We start from the raw sequence: 22,424 nt of genomic DNA, 5'->3' as shown, positions 1-22,424 counted from the left end.
ACAGGCCAATGAGCGTGGTGATACTATTGATTTTAGCCCCCATTAGAGACAACCTAAGTGTCTGTCAACAGGAGAATGGGCAGGCAGAATGTGATATGTCTTTGCAAAGCACCTCAGTGTGTGGTATGTCCATTCAGCGGTGTCCTAGGACTATGGTACATCCATGTAGTAGATTCCTCAGGCTGTGGTATCTTCATGCTATTGGGGTTCTTGGAATTATATACGACTCTATATAAATGGCTCCTTGGACTGTGGTATATCTAGGGTTATAGAATATCCAGAGTACACCTCAAATTGTGTTACGCCCATAGAACCCTCAGCAATAGAATTCAGTAGAGACACAGTATGTCCATGGAGGAGGATAGCATTCTGTGAACCTTAACAGTTTAGCCGTAGGAATAGGTCTATGGTAAGTTGGAAATGCACTGGGCAGGAACACAGTGGAGTTGTGGGTAGTGAGAACAGCCCTGATCTTGGCTGGTGTGGTGTTGACTGACAGATACCTTTCTTAGAACTCATCCATGTGTGCATTAAAAACCCTCCTTTATATTTATAATACTAAGAAATGTGCCATAATGTCAACTGGAAATTGGGGCGTCCACCCTCACCCCTGTCTTTTAGATCAGAACTGAAGCTCAGAGATGCAGACCAGAACTCAGGAGTTCATAGCTGGGGCTATCACCAGATTTTCCTCTGGGAGAGGTATGGGTTGAATATAAAATGCTCTCCATGGGCTCGTGTGTTGAATACTTGAGCTTAGCCTACAGAACTATTTTGTTTAGGAGGTTGGGCCTAGCTGGAGGTCACAGGTCAATGAGGGTATACCCTCGAGTGCATTGTCTTGCTCTGACTTGCTCTGTTTTCACTCTCTGCCTCCTGTATACCATGTGAGGAGCCATTTTGTTCCACCACGTGCCCTCACGGTGGTGGTTTAACCCAGATGGCCGTGTACTGTTCTCTGTGATCGTATCGTCACACATACCTAGATCTTTACTAGATGGAGGATGTAACTCATGTCCTCCTCACTGCCTGAGGGTGTCCGAAGGCACTTCTGTGGTCTCAGAGCTTGGATATCATGACCTCATGTTCCCCAGCCTCTTCTGCTCTGTAACAATGGTGGTGGTGTTTTTAACAAGATCTCAAACGCTCTATTTTGCCAATAAAGACTTGGGAACCACATTCTGAGATAAAAGCCCGATAGCTCAGAGTCAGAGGAAGCACCCAGCTGACCATCTGCCAGAACCAACATTCTGAAAGGAAGTTCTCCTCCGCCACTTCTCAAACTGAATGTCCCTCCTTTCTCCTTCCTGTACGTCTCTCCATCCATCCTTCTGACTTCCCCTTACTCTCTATCATTTTTTCCTATGTTCACTCCCTGCCAACTGGTTGCTTGCTCCACCTCTTGACCATAGTTGACGTTATTTAATCCTGTTTACAATATTCAAGCAGAAAGCTCTTGGATTAAAGACGTGTGCTAAGGCTGAGCCACACCACAATTAGAAACAGATTTTTTCTAGTAAATAACACAATCTCAGGGTTCATAGTGTGGTCAAATATCCTGCAACATGGTGGGGTAGGGGATATGGCTTCTAGAGTACCATCCTTCATTGATGGTTCAGTCTCTCCTTTTTGGCATGGTCCACTCCTATACCTATAGATGTTTCATATTGACTTGGTCCTTCCCAGGGATGGACAGCTAGCTCCACATGGCCAACCCTCCCTAGACCACATCTGGCTCAGGGTGAAACATTCATGTGTTAGAGACAATCCCCAATTGTATTTGTTAATGGTATTTGTCAGATGACAGCTCAAGGATGGGGCCCCTGTGATGGTTGGTATCAGTGCCTTGCTATGTGGCTTGGAATGGCATGGGTCTTCTGGGATGACTCCAGGTGGTGTTTGAATGATTCCGCTGGAGGAGATTCACCAGGGCTTGGAAGTCACCACTAAGGGACCAGGTGACACTTACAAAGTCCAACTCCTCATCAGCTGGACACAAACCCAGGGAGTCTGACTGGAGGGAAGAAGAGGAGGGAAGGCATTAGGACACCTCCTGCAAGGTGTGGTACCCAGAGCAGAGCTGCACAAGGTCTTGGGAAATTTCTCAGTCTATTTTCTGGGGCCGTCCGTCACTGAATACCACAGGCTGTACTATTTATAAGTCTGGAGGGTTACGCAGCTCACTATTCTGGGGAAATAGAAAGCCCAAGAAAAGAGCAGTGGCACCTGGCGAGGACCATCTTGTTACACCATGGTAGAGTGTCCATGTGGGACAGGGTCTTCTTATAAAGCCACTAATACCATCACAGGGGCCCCATCCTCATGACCCCATCTGGTCAAATCACCTTTTACCTTCAAATGCTGTTGACATGTGAACTTGGAGAACACCTTCAGTATACAAATGCTTTCCTTCTTTTTGTTCTTTCTTAAGTCAGCATTTTACTGTGTAATCCAGGCTGGTCTTGAACCTACCATCCTCCTGCCTCAGGCTCTGAAGGGCTGGGATTAGACATGCTCACTACTGCACTTGACTCCATGCAACCTGTGGACCTCTGGGCTGTGTATTCAACCCACAGCAGAGAGGACATTAAAGGAGTAAAAACTCTGAAATGATACAGTCCAGAAAAGGGTCCGATTCTGTGTGGTGTCTGCTAAGAGCAACAGAGGTTACCATGTGTGGTGTGCTTCCCAACTCCACCTCATTCAACACACACACACACACACACACACACACACACACACACACACACACACTCACACACACACACACATTCACACCCACCTACACACATACTTATACACATACTCACACACATACACTCACACTCACACACACACACCACACACATTCACACATGCACACACCACACACACTCACACACATTCACACACACTCACACACACTCACACACATTCACACACACTCACACACACTCTCACACATATATTCACACCCACCTACACACATACTTATACACATACTCACACACATACACTCACACTCACACACACACACACACCACACACCACACACATTCACACATGCACACACCACACACACTCACACACATTCACACACACTCACACACACACACACACACACACTTATACACATACTCACACACATACACTCAGACTCACACACACTCTCACACACACCGCACACATTCACACACACACACACACACACACACTCACACACACATTCACACCCACCTACACACACACTTATACACATACTCACACACATACACTCACACTCACACACACACACCACACACATTCACACATGCACACACCACACACACTCACACACATTCACACACACTCACACACACTCACACACATTCACACACACTCACACACTCTCACACACATTCACATACCCACACACACTCACACATACTCACACTCATACACATACACTCACACCCATTCACACACACTCACACACACACTCAAGTCTTTAGGGAACTGTCACTGTTGTCCCTGTTTATAGAGAAATGTGCTGTTTGGTTTTTGCCAACTTGACAGAAACCTAGACAACACCTTGGAAGAGGGACACTTAATTGAGACAATATTTTCATAAGATTGGCCTGTAGATGAGTCTCTGGAGTATTGTCTTGCTTGATAGTTGTTAGGGGAGTGCCAAGCTCACGCAGGCAGTGTCATCCCTGGGTAGATAGATGGCCCTGGGTTGTATAAGAAAGCTAGCAGAGCACGCCAGTTAGCAGCACCTCCACAATCTCTGCTTCGGTTCCTGCCTCTAGGTTCCTGTCCTGACCTCTCTCAGTGATGGACTGTTTACCTGAAAGGGTAATGTGAGATAAACCCTGTTCTCCTCATGTTGCTTTTGGTTATGGTATTTATCACAGCAATAGTAACCCTAAGTAAGACAAGAAGGAAACAGACATTAGAAACATGTTCAAGGTCACACTGTGACAAGGGACAATTCTGGAGTTCAAGTTCAAGTATCACCCTAGAACTTGCACACTAAGCCTCCCCCACATACATTGTATGCTCTCTCTCTCTCTCTCTCACACACACACACACACCTATTTGTACATGTGAAGGTCAGAGGAAGATCTAGCCCTGCCCACTCCTCTCCACTTTATACCCTCAAGGCTGGGTCTCTCACTAAACCTGGAGATAGGCTGACAGTAATCCCCCTGCCTCTGCTCCCCGTAGTGCTGAGGTCACAGTCACATGTACAATTATGTCCAACTTTTTATGTGGGATCTGGGGAATCCAGATTCAGGTCCTCACCCCTGTGCAGAGAGTGCTTTCAGTCACGGAGAAATCTCCCCAGCGCTACACATGCTGCATATGACATATATTTATTTCTTGTGTGTCTGAGAAGGTGCATGTGTGCCACAGTGTGACTGTGCAAGTCAAAGGACAATCTGCAGGAGACAATTCCCTCTTCTATCATGTGGGTCCTGGGCATTTAGCTCAGGTGGGCAGGCTTGGCTGCAAACTCCTTTACCTGCTGAGCCATCTCGATGGCCCCATATATATTTCTTTTACGCACCATGTCTGAGTGCCGGATAAGATACCTGGGCAGAGTGATTGTGAGACCAGAGGCGACGAAGCTCCGGAAGACTCATGAATTATAAGGAAGACAGAAAAGCTATTGATAAAACATTGTTTTCTAAGGACCTTGTTATTCACCAAAGACTGTGTCATAAACAGACCAGCCAGCCCCACCTGGGGATGTGCAGAACATTCCACTATACACAGAGAAAGGCTTTACAAACGTCCCTTTGTTTGAGTTTTATTTTCGCCTGTAAAATAAAATACGTATTTTTCATAGTATGTTTTATTATGCACATAATACATTCTTGTGGCAGCTCACAGGCTGCTTCATAAATAAATAAATACACATACATTTGAGATGCTTGTTTGGAAAAAAAATTGTTGCTCACACGGGTATGTGAGCCAAAGATCTTGGAGATCCTGGATTGTGCTGGGTTTGGGTATGATAGATTTGCCCTATTTAAGGCGACTATTTTAAAACCATGAGCTAATCTATGCAGCGCTTGGTCGTGGGAACTGGCTTCCTTGTTCCTCAGCTTCAAGCTTCCTGGTCTTGCTGGTATTTGACCTCACATTGTACCCACAATGGCCCCAAGCTGGCTCCATGGGGTTCCTTTGGGGTGAGGGCTCACAGGAGGGGCAGTGTAATTAGAGTTTTATCTATGACCATGGGGAGGGGGCACAGCTGGAGCAAAGGCTCAGAGGACCAGAGTACTGGCCACACTGAGAGGGGGAAGTGGCCATGGGCTCCTTCCCCTAACCAAGAAGCCATTTGTAATGGGTTCCTGTTGACAAAGGGAAGTTAGTCTTCTCCAATGAAGTGGCATTGTATACACCATCAGTTTTCAACCTGGGGGTTGCGACCCCTCTGAGAGGTGAACAACCCTTTTGCTGGGGCGGGGACATCGCCTAAGACCCTCAGAAAGCACAGATATTTACACTACAGTTTATAACAGTAGCAAAATTACAGCTATGAAGTAGCAATGAAAATAATTTTATGAGCCGGGCGGCGGTGGCTCGCGCCTTTAACCCCAGCACATGGGAGGCAGAGGCAGGTGGATTTCTGAGTTCAAGGCCAGCCTGGTCTACAGAGTGAGTTCCAGGACAGCCAGGGCTACACAGAGAAACCCTGTCTTGAAAAACAAAACAAAACAAACAAACAAACAAAACCAACCAACCAAACAAACAAAAGAAAACAATTTTATGTTTGGGGGTCACCACAGCCTGAGGAACTGTATTAAGGGGCCACAGCATGAGGAAGGCTGAGAACCGCTGGTGTGTATCTGCCACACTCCGGGGCGGGTCCATGCCCAGTTAGTCAACACAAAACAAACTCCTTGTTTTGTTTCTGTGGGTCTTTTGTTTCAGTGTTTGTTGTCTTATTGTTTTTAATTTTGATTTTCATCTCTCTCTCTCTCTCTCTCTCTCTCTCTCTCTCTGTCTCTCTCTCTTTCTGTATATGTGTGTGTGTGTGTGTGTGTGTAAGTATGTATGTGTTTTGAAAGAGAGAAGGAACTTAGAGCTGGTAGGTAGGGAAGTGGGAGGTTCTGGATTGAGATATATATGAAAAATTTTAAATGAAAAAGAAAAGTGGTTTCATATAAGAAACAATTTATCCAGTTAAAAAAGAGCAAAGGGGCCCAGGATCCGTGGGGGCTTACAAACACTTGTGACTCCAATTCCAGAGGATCTCATGCCTTCCTCTGACCAAATAAATCTAAGAAAAAAATTTGTTTTTGAAGCTGATGACGGGCCAGGGCTGGGCACAAAAGCACATCCTGCATCCCTCCCTTTGTCCCTCCCTCCCTGGTCCTCTTCTCTGTGCTGGGGATGGGATTTAGGGTCATTTATATGCTAGGCATGTACACTATCATTGAGGAGGACTCACATTTCTCACCACTTGCATTTGTTTTTTAAGATTTAATTATTTTTATTTATGTGTGGGGTTACGATGGCTTTGATGAAACATCATGACTAAGTCAGGTGAGGGGAAGGTTAATTTGCCTTACATTTCCATATCATAGTTCACCTCTGAAGGAAGTCAGGACAGGAACTCACACAAGGCAGGAACTTGGAGGCAGGAGCTGATGCAGAGGACATGGAGTGTGCTGCTTACTGGCTTGCTCACTATGGCTTTCTCAGCCTGCTTTGTTATAGAACCCAAGACCACCAGCCCAAGAATGCTACCATCCACCATGGGTTGGACCCTCCCCAACCCATCACTAATAAGAAAATGCCCTACAGGCCTGCCTACAGTTGGATCTTATGGGGGTGTTCTCTCAACTGAGGCTCCCTGTGTTCCAAAAACTCTAAGTTTTGTCAAGTTGACATAAAAGCATCCAGTACAGTGCACTTGACTGAAGGTGTTCTCAGAGGCCGGAAGTGTCAGAGTTCCCTGGGACTAGAGTTACAGGGGGTGTGATCTGCCTGACACGGGTGCTGGGAGCCAAACTTAGTTCTTTTGCAAGGGAGGAACATGCTCCTAACTGTTGAACAACCTTTTAGGCCCTGCTTTTGTTTTTAAGACACTGAACTCAAGGAGAGAGGATGTGCCTGACAGAGACTTGATGTGCCAGGTAGAGGAATATGGGGAGGGGTTGTGGTTGGGAGGTGGGAATCTTCTCAGAGGAGAAGGGGGGGGCAGCATTTTAATGTAAATGAATAAATTAATTTAAAAAAAAGCCATTGTGTCACTATGTCATGGTGTGACCTAGGCTTATTACCAGGTGAAGGCTAGTCTGGAACTCACGATGTAGCCCCGGTTGGCCCAGATCTCAGGCACACCTGTCAAGACTTCCTGAGTTCTGGGAACACATGTATGCACCATCACGCTCGGCTCCACAGATGCTTTTTGGAAGGACGGTGTGGTGTGTCTGAGGACAGCAGTGAGTGAAACAGAATATGGTCCCATCTTCAGGGCAGCAGATTTCAGCATGGCCACGGGCTCGCCATCCACGCTGCTGTACGGATGGCAGCCCCGAAGCCTGATGAATTCAAATCCCAGGTCTGGAAACAGAGGTGGCAAAGAGGTTGAAAAGATCTGGGAATGGCCAACGCCGCCGAGCCATGTGGTGTCAGACCCAGCGGGAAACAGAGTAAGAGGACCCATCCTCCTTGGGGGCGCTGTGACTTAAGGCTTCTGAGAAGAGAGAGAGCACAGCAGACAATGACATAAACCTACACCGGGGAACCTGGAAGTGGACAGTGAAAGCCTGTTCTGCAGGTCAGAAGTGACATTGGGTCACCAAGGTGTAGACAGCTGTGTCAAGGTTCATGGAAGAGGAGAGCGTGAATGGGGCCTGGGAAAGGAGGGGTTCAATCCATGGACCCAGACAGCTGAACACCAGTAGTTGTTGCAAATTGTAAATGAAGACTGTCACGGTTGGCCCAGTTCCTACACCATGCCGGGGCACTTAGAGCACCTGCAAGACTGGGTTTGGGGTTCTAGAAAGCAGTCACGTGGCTTCTGGTAATGCTTCTGGTTACTTCTCCTGTGACTGAGAAAAGTGCCCTGACTAACGCAACTTAAGGGAGGAAGGGTTGTTGTGGCCCACAGTTCGGAGGCGCAGTCTGTCACCATGGGAAAAGGCAGGCTCTCTGCAGGCGCTTGAGTGATGGCCACACTGCATCAGTAGCCAGGAAGCAGAGAGAGGTGAACACGGTGCTCAGCTAACCCTCTCCTTATGCAGTCCTGAATCCTAGCCTGGGGGATGGTGCAGCTTGCTTCAGTATGTGTGTGTTGGGGGGAAGGGGTGCCTTCCCCGTCAGTTAATCAAACCTAGATAATCCCTTAAAGGCATGTCTGAGAGGGCTGTCTCTCCTCGATCCTGTCAAGTTGTTAATATTAATCACCACAAAATTTAAACGGTACCCCTTATTAGTTATTATACTCCCAAGTGTCTATCAAAAAAGAAGAGAAGCAACAGGAGGAGAAGGGGGCGCAAGGGGAAGGAGGAGAAGGAGAAGGGTGGGGGGGAAGGGGAGGAGGCTGGAGAGATGGCTCAGTGGCTAAGAGCATGTACTGCTCTCACGGGGGACCTGTGGTGGCTTGAATATGCTTGGCCCATGGGAAGTGGCGCTACTAGGAGGTGTGGCCTTATTGGAGGAGGCGTGGCCTTGTTAGAGGAAGTGTGTCACTGTGGAGGTGGGGCTTTGAGGTCTCATATATATGCTCAAGTCCGGCCAGTGTGATACAAAGTGGCCTCCTGGATGCCTTCAGTTCAAGATGTTGACCTCTCAGTTCCTCCAGCACCATGTCTGCTTGAATGCTGCCATGTTCCCACCATAATAATAATAATGGACCAAATCTCTGAACCCGCAAGCTAACCCCAATTAAATGTTTTCCTTTATAAAAGTTGCCTTAGTTATGGTGTCTCTTTGCAGTAACAAAACCCTAACTAAGACAGGACCCAAGTTTGGGTCCCAGTTCACAACTGCCTTTAACTCCAGCTCCCAGGGACCTATCTGATGGCCTCCTCTGTCCTCCACAGGCACCTGCACTCATGTGCATACACACTCCTGCCCAACACACTCACACACAATTTAATAAATAATACAAATAAATATCGTCAAGCCGAAATTAAAACGATAATTCAGATAATGAATTAAAGTGTTGTGCTAGCTTTCTGTTTCTATAATCAAATGCCAGAAGCAATAGGCTTACAGGAAGGAAAGGTTTGGTTTGGCTCACAGTTTAAAAGGGGTCAGTCTGTGGTTGGGCCGTCTTGTTACTTTGAGACTGTAGTGAGCGGCAGGTGGGGAAAGCAGTTGCTCACAAATGGTGGCCAGGAAGGAAAGAGAGAGATGGGTAGTAGATAGACTGAGAAAGTTGGGTGGAGATGGAGAGAAACACAAAGAGAAATAGAGCGCAAGATAGAGAGACAGAGAGGGAGGGATACTGGGGAGGGTGGCCAGGGTTTCCTATATGGGCATGCTCCCAAATGACATAACTTCCTCCCTCTTGGACACACCTCTAAAGTTTCCAACAGCACCGGAGACTGGAGACTAACCCTTTGATGTAGGACCCGCTGGGGGTCTAACCTACAGCAACTGGTCCACCATTCACTGCGGCAACATCACTTGGTTGTTTGGGGAAACCGAAGTCTCTTTCTCTGAGCTACTCTTATTCTTACACATCAGCCTCCTGAAGCAGAATTGTCTTGTGGAAAACATTCGTGAAAGGCGATTGTTCCCCCACCGGATTCCCCACCACTAACGGATGTAACAACTCGTTCCCGTCTGCAGGGGACGGTTCCTCCGAGCATCAGTATCCCAAGGCCAAATTGTCCTTTCCTTAAGCCTCATTGAACAAGATGTGTTTGGGAGATTAGCTACATGTAGATTTATTTCCTTTCTAAAAACAGCGCCCTGTGCTTGAGGGCTGCTGAGCGCATCTTCTGGGGACACGCGATGGCTTTACCTTACAGTGAAACCACAGGCAGAGGCTGCCTTGTTCTCAGATGTCTGTGGAGCCAGGGGGTTTCCCACCGAGGGCTGCAGGGAGCCGGGCAGACAGGGAGTTCCTCTCCTGTTACCCAGAGGAGGTTGTTTGAGTGGCTGTTTGGGTTGGCAGCAATCCGAGGCCCACGAAAGGTGTTCAGAAAGGACATAGGTTGTTGGGGTTGACTGAATAGAAGGAAGAGAAGCAGGAGGAAGTCAGTCGGTGTCTTAATTCTCCACTTCTCTCAGCCAAGCAGCGTGGAGCCAGAGCGAAGTGGAGCATCCCAGGAGGGTGCGGCCACGGCCGCTCATCGCTCATCTCTTCTCTTCTATTATTTTTTATTTTTATTTTGACACAGGGTCTCACTATGTAGCCTTACCTGGAACTCACTATGTAGACCAGCTGGTCTGGACTCACAGAGATACACCTGTCTCTAAGTGCTGAGATTAAAGGCATGTGTTACCACGCTCAGCCCATTCCTCCTTTATAAATATATATTTTCTTAATTATTTGATAATTCCATTCATGCAGATTATATATATATATATATATATATATATATATATATATATAATATTTGCTTCCTTTAAAAATTGTGTGTGTGTGTACATGAAAAAAATTTATTTATTTTTGTGTGTGCATGCGTGTGTGCTTGTATATGTGGAGGTCAGAGGACAACCTCTGTGTCATTTCTTAGGTACTATCTACCCCCACTTCCTCTTCCCTCTTCTCTACTTTTTGAGATGGCGCTTCTCAGTGACCTGGAGTAGCTTAGGCTGGCTGCCCTGTAACACCAGCGATCCACCTGTCTCCACCTCCCCAGAGCTGGGATTGCAGGCATGCGCCACTACAGACTTTGTTGTTGTTGTTAGATGGCTTCTGGGGATTTGAACTCAGCTCCTCACTCTTGTTTACCGACTGAGCCAGACATCTCCTCAGCATACCCTCACTGCTTCCTCTTGTCTTTCCACTCCAAAGGACCTTTAATACCCTCTTGGGTGGTTGAGGATGATGGGGTGACAGGAGGAGTCGTCCTCTCAGCGGAAGGCTCTTCCCTGAGTTTCTGGTCCCTTGGTGTCTCCCAGTCCTGAGCTCTCAGCCACACTAGATGGCATTTACTTACAGATCCGCCTCTGTGCTTAGCCTCCTGGACTGCGCATGCTCTAGGGTAGGGGGCAGGACTGCAGCCTTCTCTGCTCACCACTCCTCAGTCTAGTATAACTGTGGTTCCTTTCAGCCTATCTATAAAAAGGGAGTAGTTCTGAATAGTCATGAAAGCTCTGAGTGTTTACTCCTGAGCCACAGAACCAAGACCTCCACATATCACGCCTCCCGAATTCCCAGAAGCCCAGAAGAGCCAGCTTTTCTCTGTTCCTCTCCATTGGCTCCTTCATGTTTATGGCATCATTCCTGGGAACTACTTATCTTCAGTCCTGGAGACAGAAATCAGGGACTTCCATATCCAAGGAAGGGGCTCTGCCACTGAGCCACACCCCAGCCCCTCACTGGGGGATTCTAGGCAGGGGCTCTACCACTGAGCTATACCGTTAGCCCCTTTTTATTATTTATTTTGAGATAATGTCTCAGGTTGTCCTGTCTGGCCTTGAATTCACGTGTACTTGCAATCTTTCTGTCCCAGTCTTCCAAGTAGCTTACACCTGCAGGCCTGGAGTAGAGGCGTGGAGAATTTCTATGTATTCATCATAGTTTTTGAAGCTCGAACTGACTTTCCTTCTTTCATACAGGGTATGAAGAGATACGGGTCTTTCTGGGATTTAAGGACTGTCTTTGATCAATGACTACTCACAGGACGAAAACAGTTCAACATCGAGGTGGAGAGAAGCTGGTGGGATGATGGGAAATGCCAACAAGCAGCTCTACAGGAAAGACCTCCGACTTGAGCTTCGCGCCATTACTGTGGTATAAATTCTCCTCTGTGGCTTCTTCCTTTCGCTGTCTGCTCTTCCTTTCCTCTTCCTCCTCCCTCCTCCCTCCTCCCTCCTCCCTCCTCCCTCCTCCCTCCTCCCTCCTCCCTCCTCCCTCCTCCCTCCTCCCTCCTCCCTCCTCCCTCCTCCCTCCTCCCTCCTCCCTCCTCCCTCCTCCCTCCTCCCTCCTCCCTCCTCCCTCCTCCCTCCTCCCTCCTGTTCTGAAATCCTTCTGCTGTATTCTCACTCCCACAGAGGGGAAAATCTGGCCAAATTCAAAGGTTCCTGGCCTGTAGAAGAGCAGAGAAAGAGCTGAGCCGAGCACAGGATAAGAAGGGAGTGCGCATGCTCACATTTTTCTCCATTCCTGGCTGCAGATGTGGCGGATGCCTTGGCTTCCTCACCTCGATGGACAGCAACCCAGAATTCTGAACTGAAATAAACCCTTTTCTCCTGTAAGGTGCTTATTATCCAAGGACTCTCACAGCCACGGAGGTGAAGCTGGGACTCAAGGAGAGCACCTCATGTGCTAAGCCATCTTCCCACGCATTGAAGATGTTTTGCTGGTTGGTTTACATCGGTGGCAGGCGGCTCTAACGGCCCCTACATGAGGGTCGGTTTCTGTTGTCGTTTGTCACACAGTTTGAGACTTTCTTGGTTTTTGGTGTCATGCATATGTGTAGGTGAGACCTGGACACTTGGATTCCGGCATTATTTAAGCCTTACCACGGCTGCCCTCTTGCATTGTTCATCTGTGGGCCACATGATGCCTTGTCAGCACTTGGTGGCGGGGCATCCAGTGTGACCCCTGTTGTCACCTGGTTATTCTTTATCACAGCTGAACCGGGAGAGTGGTTCAGGCTTCCTCATAAACATCTCCTCAGGTCACCCAGACAGGCTAGGAGGGGAGGGGTGCCTCACTGCTGCTCTCCATGCTGTCTCTTCTGATGGGGCTGGGGGTGGGATTGGTGGCCTTGCCCTTGATAGATAGGGCATAAGTCTTAGAGGCCGGCTCAGGCCCCAGGGTGCATCGCTGCCTCTCCTAGGAGGTTGCAGAGTTTGCAGGAGCTTTGCTGTCTCTGAGTGGAGTATAGAATCCCAGCCCTCTGTGTGTGTGTGTGTGTGTGTGTGTGTGTGCTCGTGTGTGCACGCGCATGCACTCACGCCAGAGGTCAACGCCCAGTGTTGTCTTCAGTTACTCTTCATATTATTTTTTGAGACAAGGTCTCTCAGTGAACCTGGAGCTTACCAGTTCAGCTAGGGCAGCCTGCCTGTGAACCCCACGGATCCCCCTGCCTCTGCCTTTCTAGAGTTGGAATTACAAGCACATACCACCAAGCCTGGCTTTATACGTAGGGTCTGGAGGTCACAGTCAGCGTTTTCCTCTTGTATCCCAAGCACTTTACCCACTGAGCCATTTCCCTGCTCCCAGATATGATTTTTCTTTCTACTAAAATATTGGAGTCTGGATCCGAGTCAAGCCCATAATGTAGTGATTTGCTTAATGACTGCAGAATATTGTCTTATCTGAGGAGAAGTAGGACATTTTTAAGACCACAGAGCCCAGAATTAACGGCTTGGAATTTTCACCATGCTGGCTATTAATTGACTTCAACCATTAAAGGGAGAGGAGATTTTGGCAAGCACCGAGCTTTTCATACAAGCAGAAACACGGTTGCATTCAAATCTTTCTGAAATAAGCATGCAGTGAGCCAATGATATCAGAGAAATCGGCTGTTCCAACAGGGGCTCTGCATAAGGTTCTATAGCTCTCAGATATCCCGAATGTGGTTCCAGAGAGGGGATAGTGGGCCAGCTAGCTTGGCGTGCATGGTGACCAAGGAACTCTGCCTTCAACAAGGGGGAAAGAGAAAGACCTCTTCTGATCACACACACGCTGTATGCGGTCCCTCCACCTCCGGAGACCATGGAGCTATCAATAAAATGCTTGCCTTGCAAGTACAAGTGGCTAAGTTCAATTCCAAGACCCCATGTAAAAGAAGAGCATGTTGGCGCATACTTGTGACCCCAGGGCTGGGAAGGCATGGACAGGCAGATCCCTGGGGGCTCACTGGCCAGCTGGCCTATCCTCCTCAGGGGGCTAAAGGCCACCGAGAGACCCTGCCACAAAAACAAGATGGGCAGCTGAGGGTGTCCCTGGGATTCCACACACATGTGCAGCTGTACAATTATGTTCACTGGAATAACACACACACACACACACACACACAGAAATGAAAGATTTAAAACGTCACAAGCACTTAAGGAACAAAATATTTTTATTAAAAATTGTACCCATAGCACCGCTCTGCCTTTCTACAAGTTAAGGGAGGAGGGGTTCATTTTTTTTTTTATCTGTAATGGGATCTGGTTTTCTGTGCCATTTTAGAAGTTTTATGGGGAAAGCTTTGGGACTCCCCTAAGCCAGCAGGTGGGGTTGGGAGTTCCCTGCTGGGAACCCCACATTATTCTGGCCTCTCAGACTGGTCCCTTGCAGCTAGTCTATGGACTGGGACTCAGCAGGAGAGCAGTCATGCTGTGAACCAGGAATTCAGGAGTAATGAAAACCCATGCTAAGAACCTCTATGCAAACACACCATGCTCAGGCTGATCAAGACCAAGTTCAAACACCACATCCAAAGAACTTTCCAGAACACACACCATCCTTGTGGGTTCTTGCTCTGCTTCCTCCCAGGGCTGCAAGTAAGGGAAACCCCATCCACCCCTATCCCCACCATATATGTTCTGCTTGGGGTGGGCAGATGCTGAGGAAGACCAGCAGGAAGTGAGGAGATGTCAGCACAGCTGTTGCTTCTTCTCTGGGTGTCTGCGCTCTGTAAAGCCTGCCAAGGGGCTCAGCAGCTTGCACCAGGAGGGAAGACTGAGCATCCGCCACAGAGCCACGGGGGCTGCTGTCACTCATCATCAGACACCCATGAAGGTGACTTTTCCATCACGACAGGAGAAGTCAGAGGGGTGCCCACATCCTACCTCTTTGGATCTTTTCTCAGAACCCAGCCTTGGATCCAATGCCTGTTTGCAGCTGTATGATGTGTCCATCCCATCCCCACAGTTAGGAAGGACACTTGCCAATGCCCTGTGGCTCTGGAGGCTAAATTCTAACTGGAAACCCTCAACCTCTGCCTTTGGTGCCGGGGATTCAAATGGGACAGGGTCCCTCTAAGTCAGTGGTTCTCAGCCTTCCTCATGCTGTGACCCTTCAATACCCTTATGCTGTGGTGATCTCCATCCATATTAAAAGTATTTTTGTTGCTACTTTGTAACTATTGTAATTTTGCTACTGTTATGAATTGCAGTGTAAATATCTGACACACAGGATATCTGATATGTAACCCCTGTGAAAGGGTCGTTTGTTGACTCACATGTTGAGAACTACTGCTCCTTAGACTGTCAGGCTTAATGACAGTCACTGACAGCTGTCCTTCAGCAGTCCCGGGCCAGGACATCCTGAACAGACCTTTCCATAGAAAACAAGTACTTATCATAAAGGAGATCCAGGCAGCACTGCAAACTGCTAACTCACTGTGAGGAAATGCAAGGCAGAGTAGAGTATCGCCTTAGACCAGACCATCCACCACTGATTAAAGCAATCAAGTCCTTATGGCTTATGGAGAGCAAAGCACAATACAGAACCAGCCTGGTCACTGTCTTCTGTTGGGTGCCACCTTCCAAGAAGTTCAGATGGAGACGTGGCCTTCTGTCACTTCACTCATTTGGGGCCAGGGAGGAGGTGGTGCAGTCTACTGACATGGTACTTCCTGTGGACCATGAGGGGTGCAGTCCCTACACAGAAGAGGCTTTGGGAAGAGCATCAGGATTTTTGGTTTAGAGTATTTCCCCTTCAGCTCAGAAAAGGAAGGAGGGAGGAGGGAAGGGAGACAGGAGGAGGAGGGAGAGAGAAGACTGAGGGAGGAGGAGGGAATGAGTAAAGAAGGGAGGGGTGAAGAGGAGGAGTGTAAGAAGGGGGAGGAAAGGATTGGGGAGGGAAGGGTAATGAAAGGGATGGGAAGAAGGAAGGAAGGAGAAGAAGAAGAGGAAGAGAGTAAGAAAGAGGAGGAAATTATTTTGAATTCTCAATTTTGGAAAAACCGAAAGGCCTTTAATTAATTTATTTTTTAACCCCAAGAGGAACCTCGTGTGTCCTGGGGCCACACCAGCAACTTCCAAGGCATCGAGTCAAGACAAGATCCATGTCCCCTGCCTCACAGGGAAGGCAAAGGGCTACAGAATCTCCTACTGGTGGCACTGAAGCGCTTAATCCCCTCCGTGGGTCGCCAAGACCCCTGAGAATACAGACCCTTCTCACGGGCTCTGAGTGCCCCAGAGTGTGGTGATGTGGAACCACACTGCCAGCTCTGGGGCACACTGTGGCTGGATCCAGCTGGTTACATCCAGATGGGGGAGTGGGGTGGGGTGCTGGACTAGGGGTGGTAGGATGCTCACGGGGTCGAGTGCCACTTTGCATTTAGCTGGAAACATTTAAACAATGAAAAGTAAAGGAAAACGTTCTCAGAAAACCCGTTAAGGCTAAAAAGCTGGCCTTGGATGGCGGGGTAGAGGGGACAGCACCAGGGGTCAGAAGCGGGACAGCAGCAAGTACAGGAGGAGAAAGGGAAGGGCTGCCCCTACTGTGCGCCATGTGTGGGGTGTGCTAGGTGACTCGCGGCCCAGGTTGGTTTCTCAGAGCCGATTGTTTTATTTGGAGACACAGTCGCTTCTTGTCTTTCCCACGTACAAAGCTGAACAATGAATTAAAAGGCACCTGGAGACAGCAAAGACGCATTCATTTCATGTGACATAGTTTAAAAAAAGATAAAAAGGTTTAAAAAATACTCTGGTTCAACAATGCACACTTGCACTGCCACAAGCAACTGCAAAAACCACGCGTCTCCGCTCCTCTCTTGCTCAGCAGGGTGGGCTGTGTGCTGTGTTGTGTGGTCACCAGAAGGACCTGGCTGGCCTTGGATGGGCCTGGGAGGCCTCTAGAGCCAGTTGGGGCAGGGGCTTCCTGTTCTTGTCTAACTGTCAGCTTGAGAGAAGAGAGGAAGAGGAAGGGAAAAGGAAACCTCCAGGGTTGCAGCCACCCTAAAGAGGAGTCGCAGAGCTGAGCCCTCTGTGGGTTGATGCCACTAGCACAGGCAGTGGCCTCGCCAGGACCCTGCTGATAATTGAACAGAACCCAGGGAGGGGAAGAGCAATTCTCTGAAGCACAGACGAGAGCAGGTAGCCTCAAGTTGTCCTAAGATGGAGAAAGTGGTCCAGGCTGGCTGGTTCTCCAAAAGGAGGTAGAGAGAGAATTGGGCCGCGGATGCGATTTACCTGTCCCCCTCCACCCTCCTGCCCACTCTCCCTTGCCATCCTGGATGGTTTGGAGGCCAGATGAGCCTGGGGTGTGTCGAGAGCGCCCCCGCCGGCGGTGCCGAGCTATTGCACCAGGGAGATACCTTCTCTTAAAAAGAAAAGAAAACAAAGAAACCCGCTTCCTGCAGCGATGTTACAAAAAGCCATTTAAAAAAAAAACCAAAACCTTCCTAAGTGAATCCTAGTTTTCACCAGTAGGTAAGATCGCTTATCAGAATTATTATTATTTTTTTAAACAAAAAATTCAGCTCAGTTATCGGAGTTGATTGTCTTAACAAAAATAGACTCCAGAAGTTCTGCACCCGTCTACCCTGATGGAGGCGTGATGTCACACGAAGGAGGAGAAGCCGGTGAGAGGGGCCCGAGCTCCGGGGCCAGCTGGTGTGTAGACTCCGCCCGCGCTCTGTGTGGTGATGACTGTGTGCAGGTGCGGGCTGGCTTCAGCCCCTGCCACTGCCTCGTACCTGTGCGGTGCTGCGGCAGGAGGACGCCGCTTCCAAGAGTTGTAGTAGGTGGGATCACTCATGTAGTGGTTGACGAAAGAGTGCTTGGGCAGGGCTTCCTCATAGTCTGAGTCAGAGGCCTGAGGATGAGACAGAGGGACAGTGTGAGCCACAGTGAGAGAGGGAGAAAGGGAAGGTGATTTGGAAACAGAGATACTTCCATTAGTCACCCAGGGTGGAGGTGGTCTGAGGGTTACCTGTTGTTGGTATTCTCCCTCCTATGAGTTCAGGACAGGCCTATGCTATACCCCACCCGGGGAGAGGGCTACAGAGTCCCACAGAGTCTGTAAGTGCTAATGTTAACGGTGGTGGCAGAGAGTCGCAGCCAGGTGCTGTGTCACTTATGGTAGTTGGAATGCAAATGTCCCGACAGGTTCATGTATTTGAGCAATTGGTCTCCAGCTGGTGGCACTGTTTGGAAATGAGGTTTAGGAGGTGGCATTGTTGGAGGCTTTGAGACAAGTTCCAGTCCCTGTCTGGCTCTGTGTCTCTGTCTCTCTCCATGCTTTGTGCCTGTGGTTCTAGGTGTGGCTCTCAGCTTCCTATGGCAGCTGCCATGCCTGCCTGCTGTCATGTCTTCTCGCCAGCACCGTGATGGACTCTACCCTCCTGGAACCATAAGACCTAATAAACCCTTCCCTCTATACGTTGCCTTGGTCTCGGCATTTTGTTACAGCAGTAGAAAAGTAACTAACGCACAGACTGAGCTCCCGTCATCGTCATCGAGGGGAAAGGAACCCTTGGCTTCAATGTGGATAAAGATTTTAGGATGAGCCAGTGAGAAGGAGAGTTGGAGTCTGCTTTAATTTTATGTATTTATTTTGGTGTGATGTGTTTGCATGTGTGTGGGTTTACATATCCATCTGCTCACATGTGGAAGGCAAAGAAAGATGTTGAATGTCTTCTGGTTTTCTATTCACCCTATTATTTTGAGACAGGGTGGATTTAAAACTTGCCATTTCTCCTTGACTGGCTGGCCTGCAAGTCCCTAGGAACTACCCATCTCTGCCTCCCGATGGGCCTGCTGGCATGTTCAGCCTTTATGCGGGTACTTGAAGTTTGGACTTGGGTTTTCACAGCAGAATATATACAGCCGCTCTTCCAGAGGACTAGAGTTTCATTCCTGGCACCCACAAAGCAGCTAACAACCATCTGTGACTCAATTCCCAGGGGGTCTGACACCCATTTCTGACCTCTTTGGGTACTTCATGTCCATGGATACAGACATATATGGGATACAGCCATACACGTACAAAATAAAAACACGTACAAAATAAAAGATTCATTTTTAATTATGCACATATGTATGTAGCTCTGTGTTTGTGCATGAGAAGATGCAGTTCCTGTGGAGTCCAGAAGAGGGAAGCAGACTCCTGGAAGTTGAGTTAGAGGTGGTTGTGACCTGCTTGGTGCAGGAACCAAAATTTGGTCCTCAGTAAAAACAGTACATGCTTTTAACCTGAGCCATTTCTCCAGCCCATTAAAAGATATTTGAATATTCATCAGAAACACCAGGATTAAGAGCAAGATGTGGGGAGGGGCAAGACACCGTGAGAGCATGTGAGAGCTAGTGTGGGCTTCTCCAGATGAATTGATTTCTGCATCTTTATAATACCCATGCATACCATTCTGCTGGGGCTTGATGTTGTTATCTTCAAGGGGTTGCTAAAGAAGATAATGAGGTCACAGGTGGGTCCCCAGTGGCACCTGATAGGACTTCAACTGACTGGGGGGTACAGGGGGTGGGACATCTTTTTTGAGATCCCCAGAAATGTCTGGGAGAGAAACGAGGCCCCACCTGAGATCATATGCATTCAGACTTTAAGCCTGGCCCATTGCTGTTTAATATAGCATATCTTTATATGGAAGGAATATTGTCTCTGTGTTCCCATGCTTCACAGTAAATGTCAATCAGGCTGGAATTCTCCATTCTCAGGGGTAGGAGGCTTTGGGCAGACTGCAGAGTAGGGAGGCATGCTCTCCTCTTTCCATCTTTTCCCCACGCCCATCCTTTTCCTTTCCTGCCTCAGAACACACACCTATGAAAGACTGGGATCTCCTGGCCTTTGATCTGCAAGACCAAGGTATGAGCTGCTGGGGGGAGCTGCCTTCAGTGGCCTCTTGCCATAGATTCACAGTGTGTCCACAGAGGCTTGGAGTCTGCAGCAGTGGACGCTGCAGGGATGAGCCAGTGCCTGCATTTCTTCTGCTGTGTGCTGAGCCCTCAAGCATCCTGCACTGCAGCCCTGAGAGCCCCACTGGGCTCCAGGAGATGCTAAGGATGTGAGAGTCTCAGTTCATTTTGTGTAATATGCCAGCAGGATGGGTTAGCATGGCTCCGTTAGCCCTCTCTCCTCTCCTTCTCTCCTCTGCCCTCCTCCCTCCCTCCCTCCCTCCCTCCCTCCCTCCCTCCCTCGCTCCCTTGCTCCCTCCCTCCCTCCTTCCCTCCTCCTTCCCCAACCTCCCTTGCTCTCTCCCTCCCTCCTCTTTCCTCCTTCCCTCCCTCCCTCCCTCCCTCCCTCCCTCCCTCCCTCCCTCCCTCTCTCCCTCCCTTCCTCCTTCCCGCTTTTTGAGAAAGATTTCACCATGAACCGCAGGCTAGCCTCTCTCTTGAGATTTCCATCCTCTTGTCTCAGCCTTTCAGGTTCTGGGATAAAAGGTGTGAGCCAAAGCAACATCTGGCTTAGTCTATGTGTTTTTTCTTAAATTAAGTAAAATTAATAAGTTTTTTCTTAAATTAAGTAAAAAAATTTTCTCCTCTTTGTATTGGGAAAGATGATGGAGGAGGGCATCGAAGTCCAGCGAAGGCTGGACTGGGCTTTACTGAGTCTTCAGTGTGATCCCGGTGGGACACCCTATCCTTCTAGACAGGCTTTTAGCCTCCACTGCTCCAAGCTGGGTCCTGGGAAACTACCTGGTGAGACCTGTGTCTGGCAGGCTGGACCAGCTGCCAAGAAGCTTCCCAGACCCCTGGAGCCCGGGCAGGCTCCTCATTGCTCTGACACAGGGTGCGAAAGCCACAGATACATTAGCTATACCTCATAGCTCTGCCCCGACAGAGGCAACTACAGTTTTGTCAGGAAGCAGGCATGGGGGCCCTGGCTTTGAGACAAGGCAGACAAGGCTTCTCACAGCAACACAATATCTCAGGGTCCTGGCCACTGCTATGCCTCGCCTGAGAGTCTCGCCAGTCTGAGAGTGAATGAGCCACACCAGTGCCTTGCTCTCTCTGAGGGAGTTGTGTTCTGAGCTTCACAGATGCTTCTGGAACCGTAGGAGCCTATGCAGCCCCTGGGTAGTACATAGAGGAGGCCCTAGGAATTTATGGGTACAAATAGAAAATGGGATTCTTAATAGTTAACCCAAAGTAACTGCAAGTGAGAGCTGGACATTCTGGGGACACAGCAAACCCTCTGAGTTGGGGTACTAGGCATGACTGTGACTCCTCTGGGTTTTCTTTCCCCAAAGTTAATGTGAGAGTAGAGCTAAAATCTCACCTGGAAAGACAGTTACACAACTAGACCAATTCACTCACAGAAGCCTTTGCATTTGTTCAGTAGTCCTGAGGGTGGACACTGCTATTCTCACATAACGATAAATCATGAAGTTCAACAGAGGCTGTGGTGGTGGGACCCCACACTGGAGGTCAGAACCCCAAGACATTTTTCACTGTGGCATTTTAGGCAGGGGCTCTACCACTGAGCCACACCCCTGCCCCTCACTGGGGGATTCTAGGCAGGGGCTCTACCACTGAGCCACACCCCTGCCCCTCACTGGGGGATTCTAGGCAGAGGCTCTACCACTGAGCCACACCCCTGCCCCTCACTGGGGGATTCTAGTCAGGGGCTCTACCACTGAGCCACACCCCTGCCCCTCACTGGGGGATTCTAGGCAGAGGCTCTACCACTGAGCCACACCCCTGCCCCTCACTGGGGGATTCTAGTCAGGGGCTCTACCACTGAGCCACACCCCAGCCCCTCACTGGGGGAACTCTAGGCAGGGGCTCTACCGCTGAGCCACACCCCAGCCCCTCACTGGGGGATTCTAGTTAGGGGCTCTACCACTGAGCCACACCCCTGCCCCTCACTGGGGGATTCTAGTCAGGGGCTCTACCACTGAGCCACACCCCAGCCCCTCACTGGGGGAACTCTAGGCAGGGGCTCTACCACTGAGCCACACCCCAGCCCCTCACTGTGGGATTCTAGTCAGGGGCTCTACCACTGAGCCACACCCCTGCCCCTCACTGGGGGATTCTAGTCAGGGGCTCTACCACTGAGCCACACCCCAGCCCCTCACTGGGGGAACTCTAGGCAGGGGCTCTACCACTGAGCCACACCCCAGCCCCTCACTGGGGGATTCTAGGCAGGGGCTCTACCACTGAGCTACACCCCAGCCCCTCACTGGGGGATTCTAGGCAGGGGCTCTACCACTGAGCTACACCCCAGCCCCTCACTGGGGGATTCTAGGCAGGGGCTCTACCACTGAGCTACACCCCAGCCCCTCACTGGGGGATTCTAGGCAGGGGCTCTACCACTGAGCCACGCCCACATCCTCTCACTGGGGGAGTCCCAGCAGATATTCTACTGTATATTATGCTCATATTCCACAGGGACCAGGATTTGTGGCTTTGTCTAAGAT

The 22,424-nt window shown here is 49.2% G+C and overlaps 1 protein-coding gene across 1 annotated transcript in view; it reads right to left on the bottom strand.

The window, feature by feature from the left end:
- Window positions 1-14,162: 14,162 nt before the first annotated feature.
- Window positions 14,163-22,424, bottom strand: part of Sdk1 (sidekick cell adhesion molecule 1) — a 964,506-nt gene continuing 956,244 nt past the window's right edge. Inside the window, exon 45 of the mRNA XM_076923544.1 lies at window positions 14,163-17,866. Within this exon, the coding sequence (XP_076779659.1) occupies window positions 17,612-17,866 (255 nt within the window). The 3' untranslated portion in view covers window positions 14,163-17,611. The remainder of the gene's footprint in view (window positions 17,867-22,424) is intronic.

Source organism: Arvicanthis niloticus, chromosome 24 (assembly GCF_011762505.2).
Source record: "Arvicanthis niloticus isolate mArvNil1 chromosome 24, mArvNil1.pat.X, whole genome shotgun sequence".
In the NCBI taxonomy this organism is placed as follows: Eukaryota; Metazoa; Chordata; class Mammalia; order Rodentia; family Muridae; genus Arvicanthis; species Arvicanthis niloticus.
This window is presented reverse-complemented; position numbering and strand designations above follow the sequence as displayed.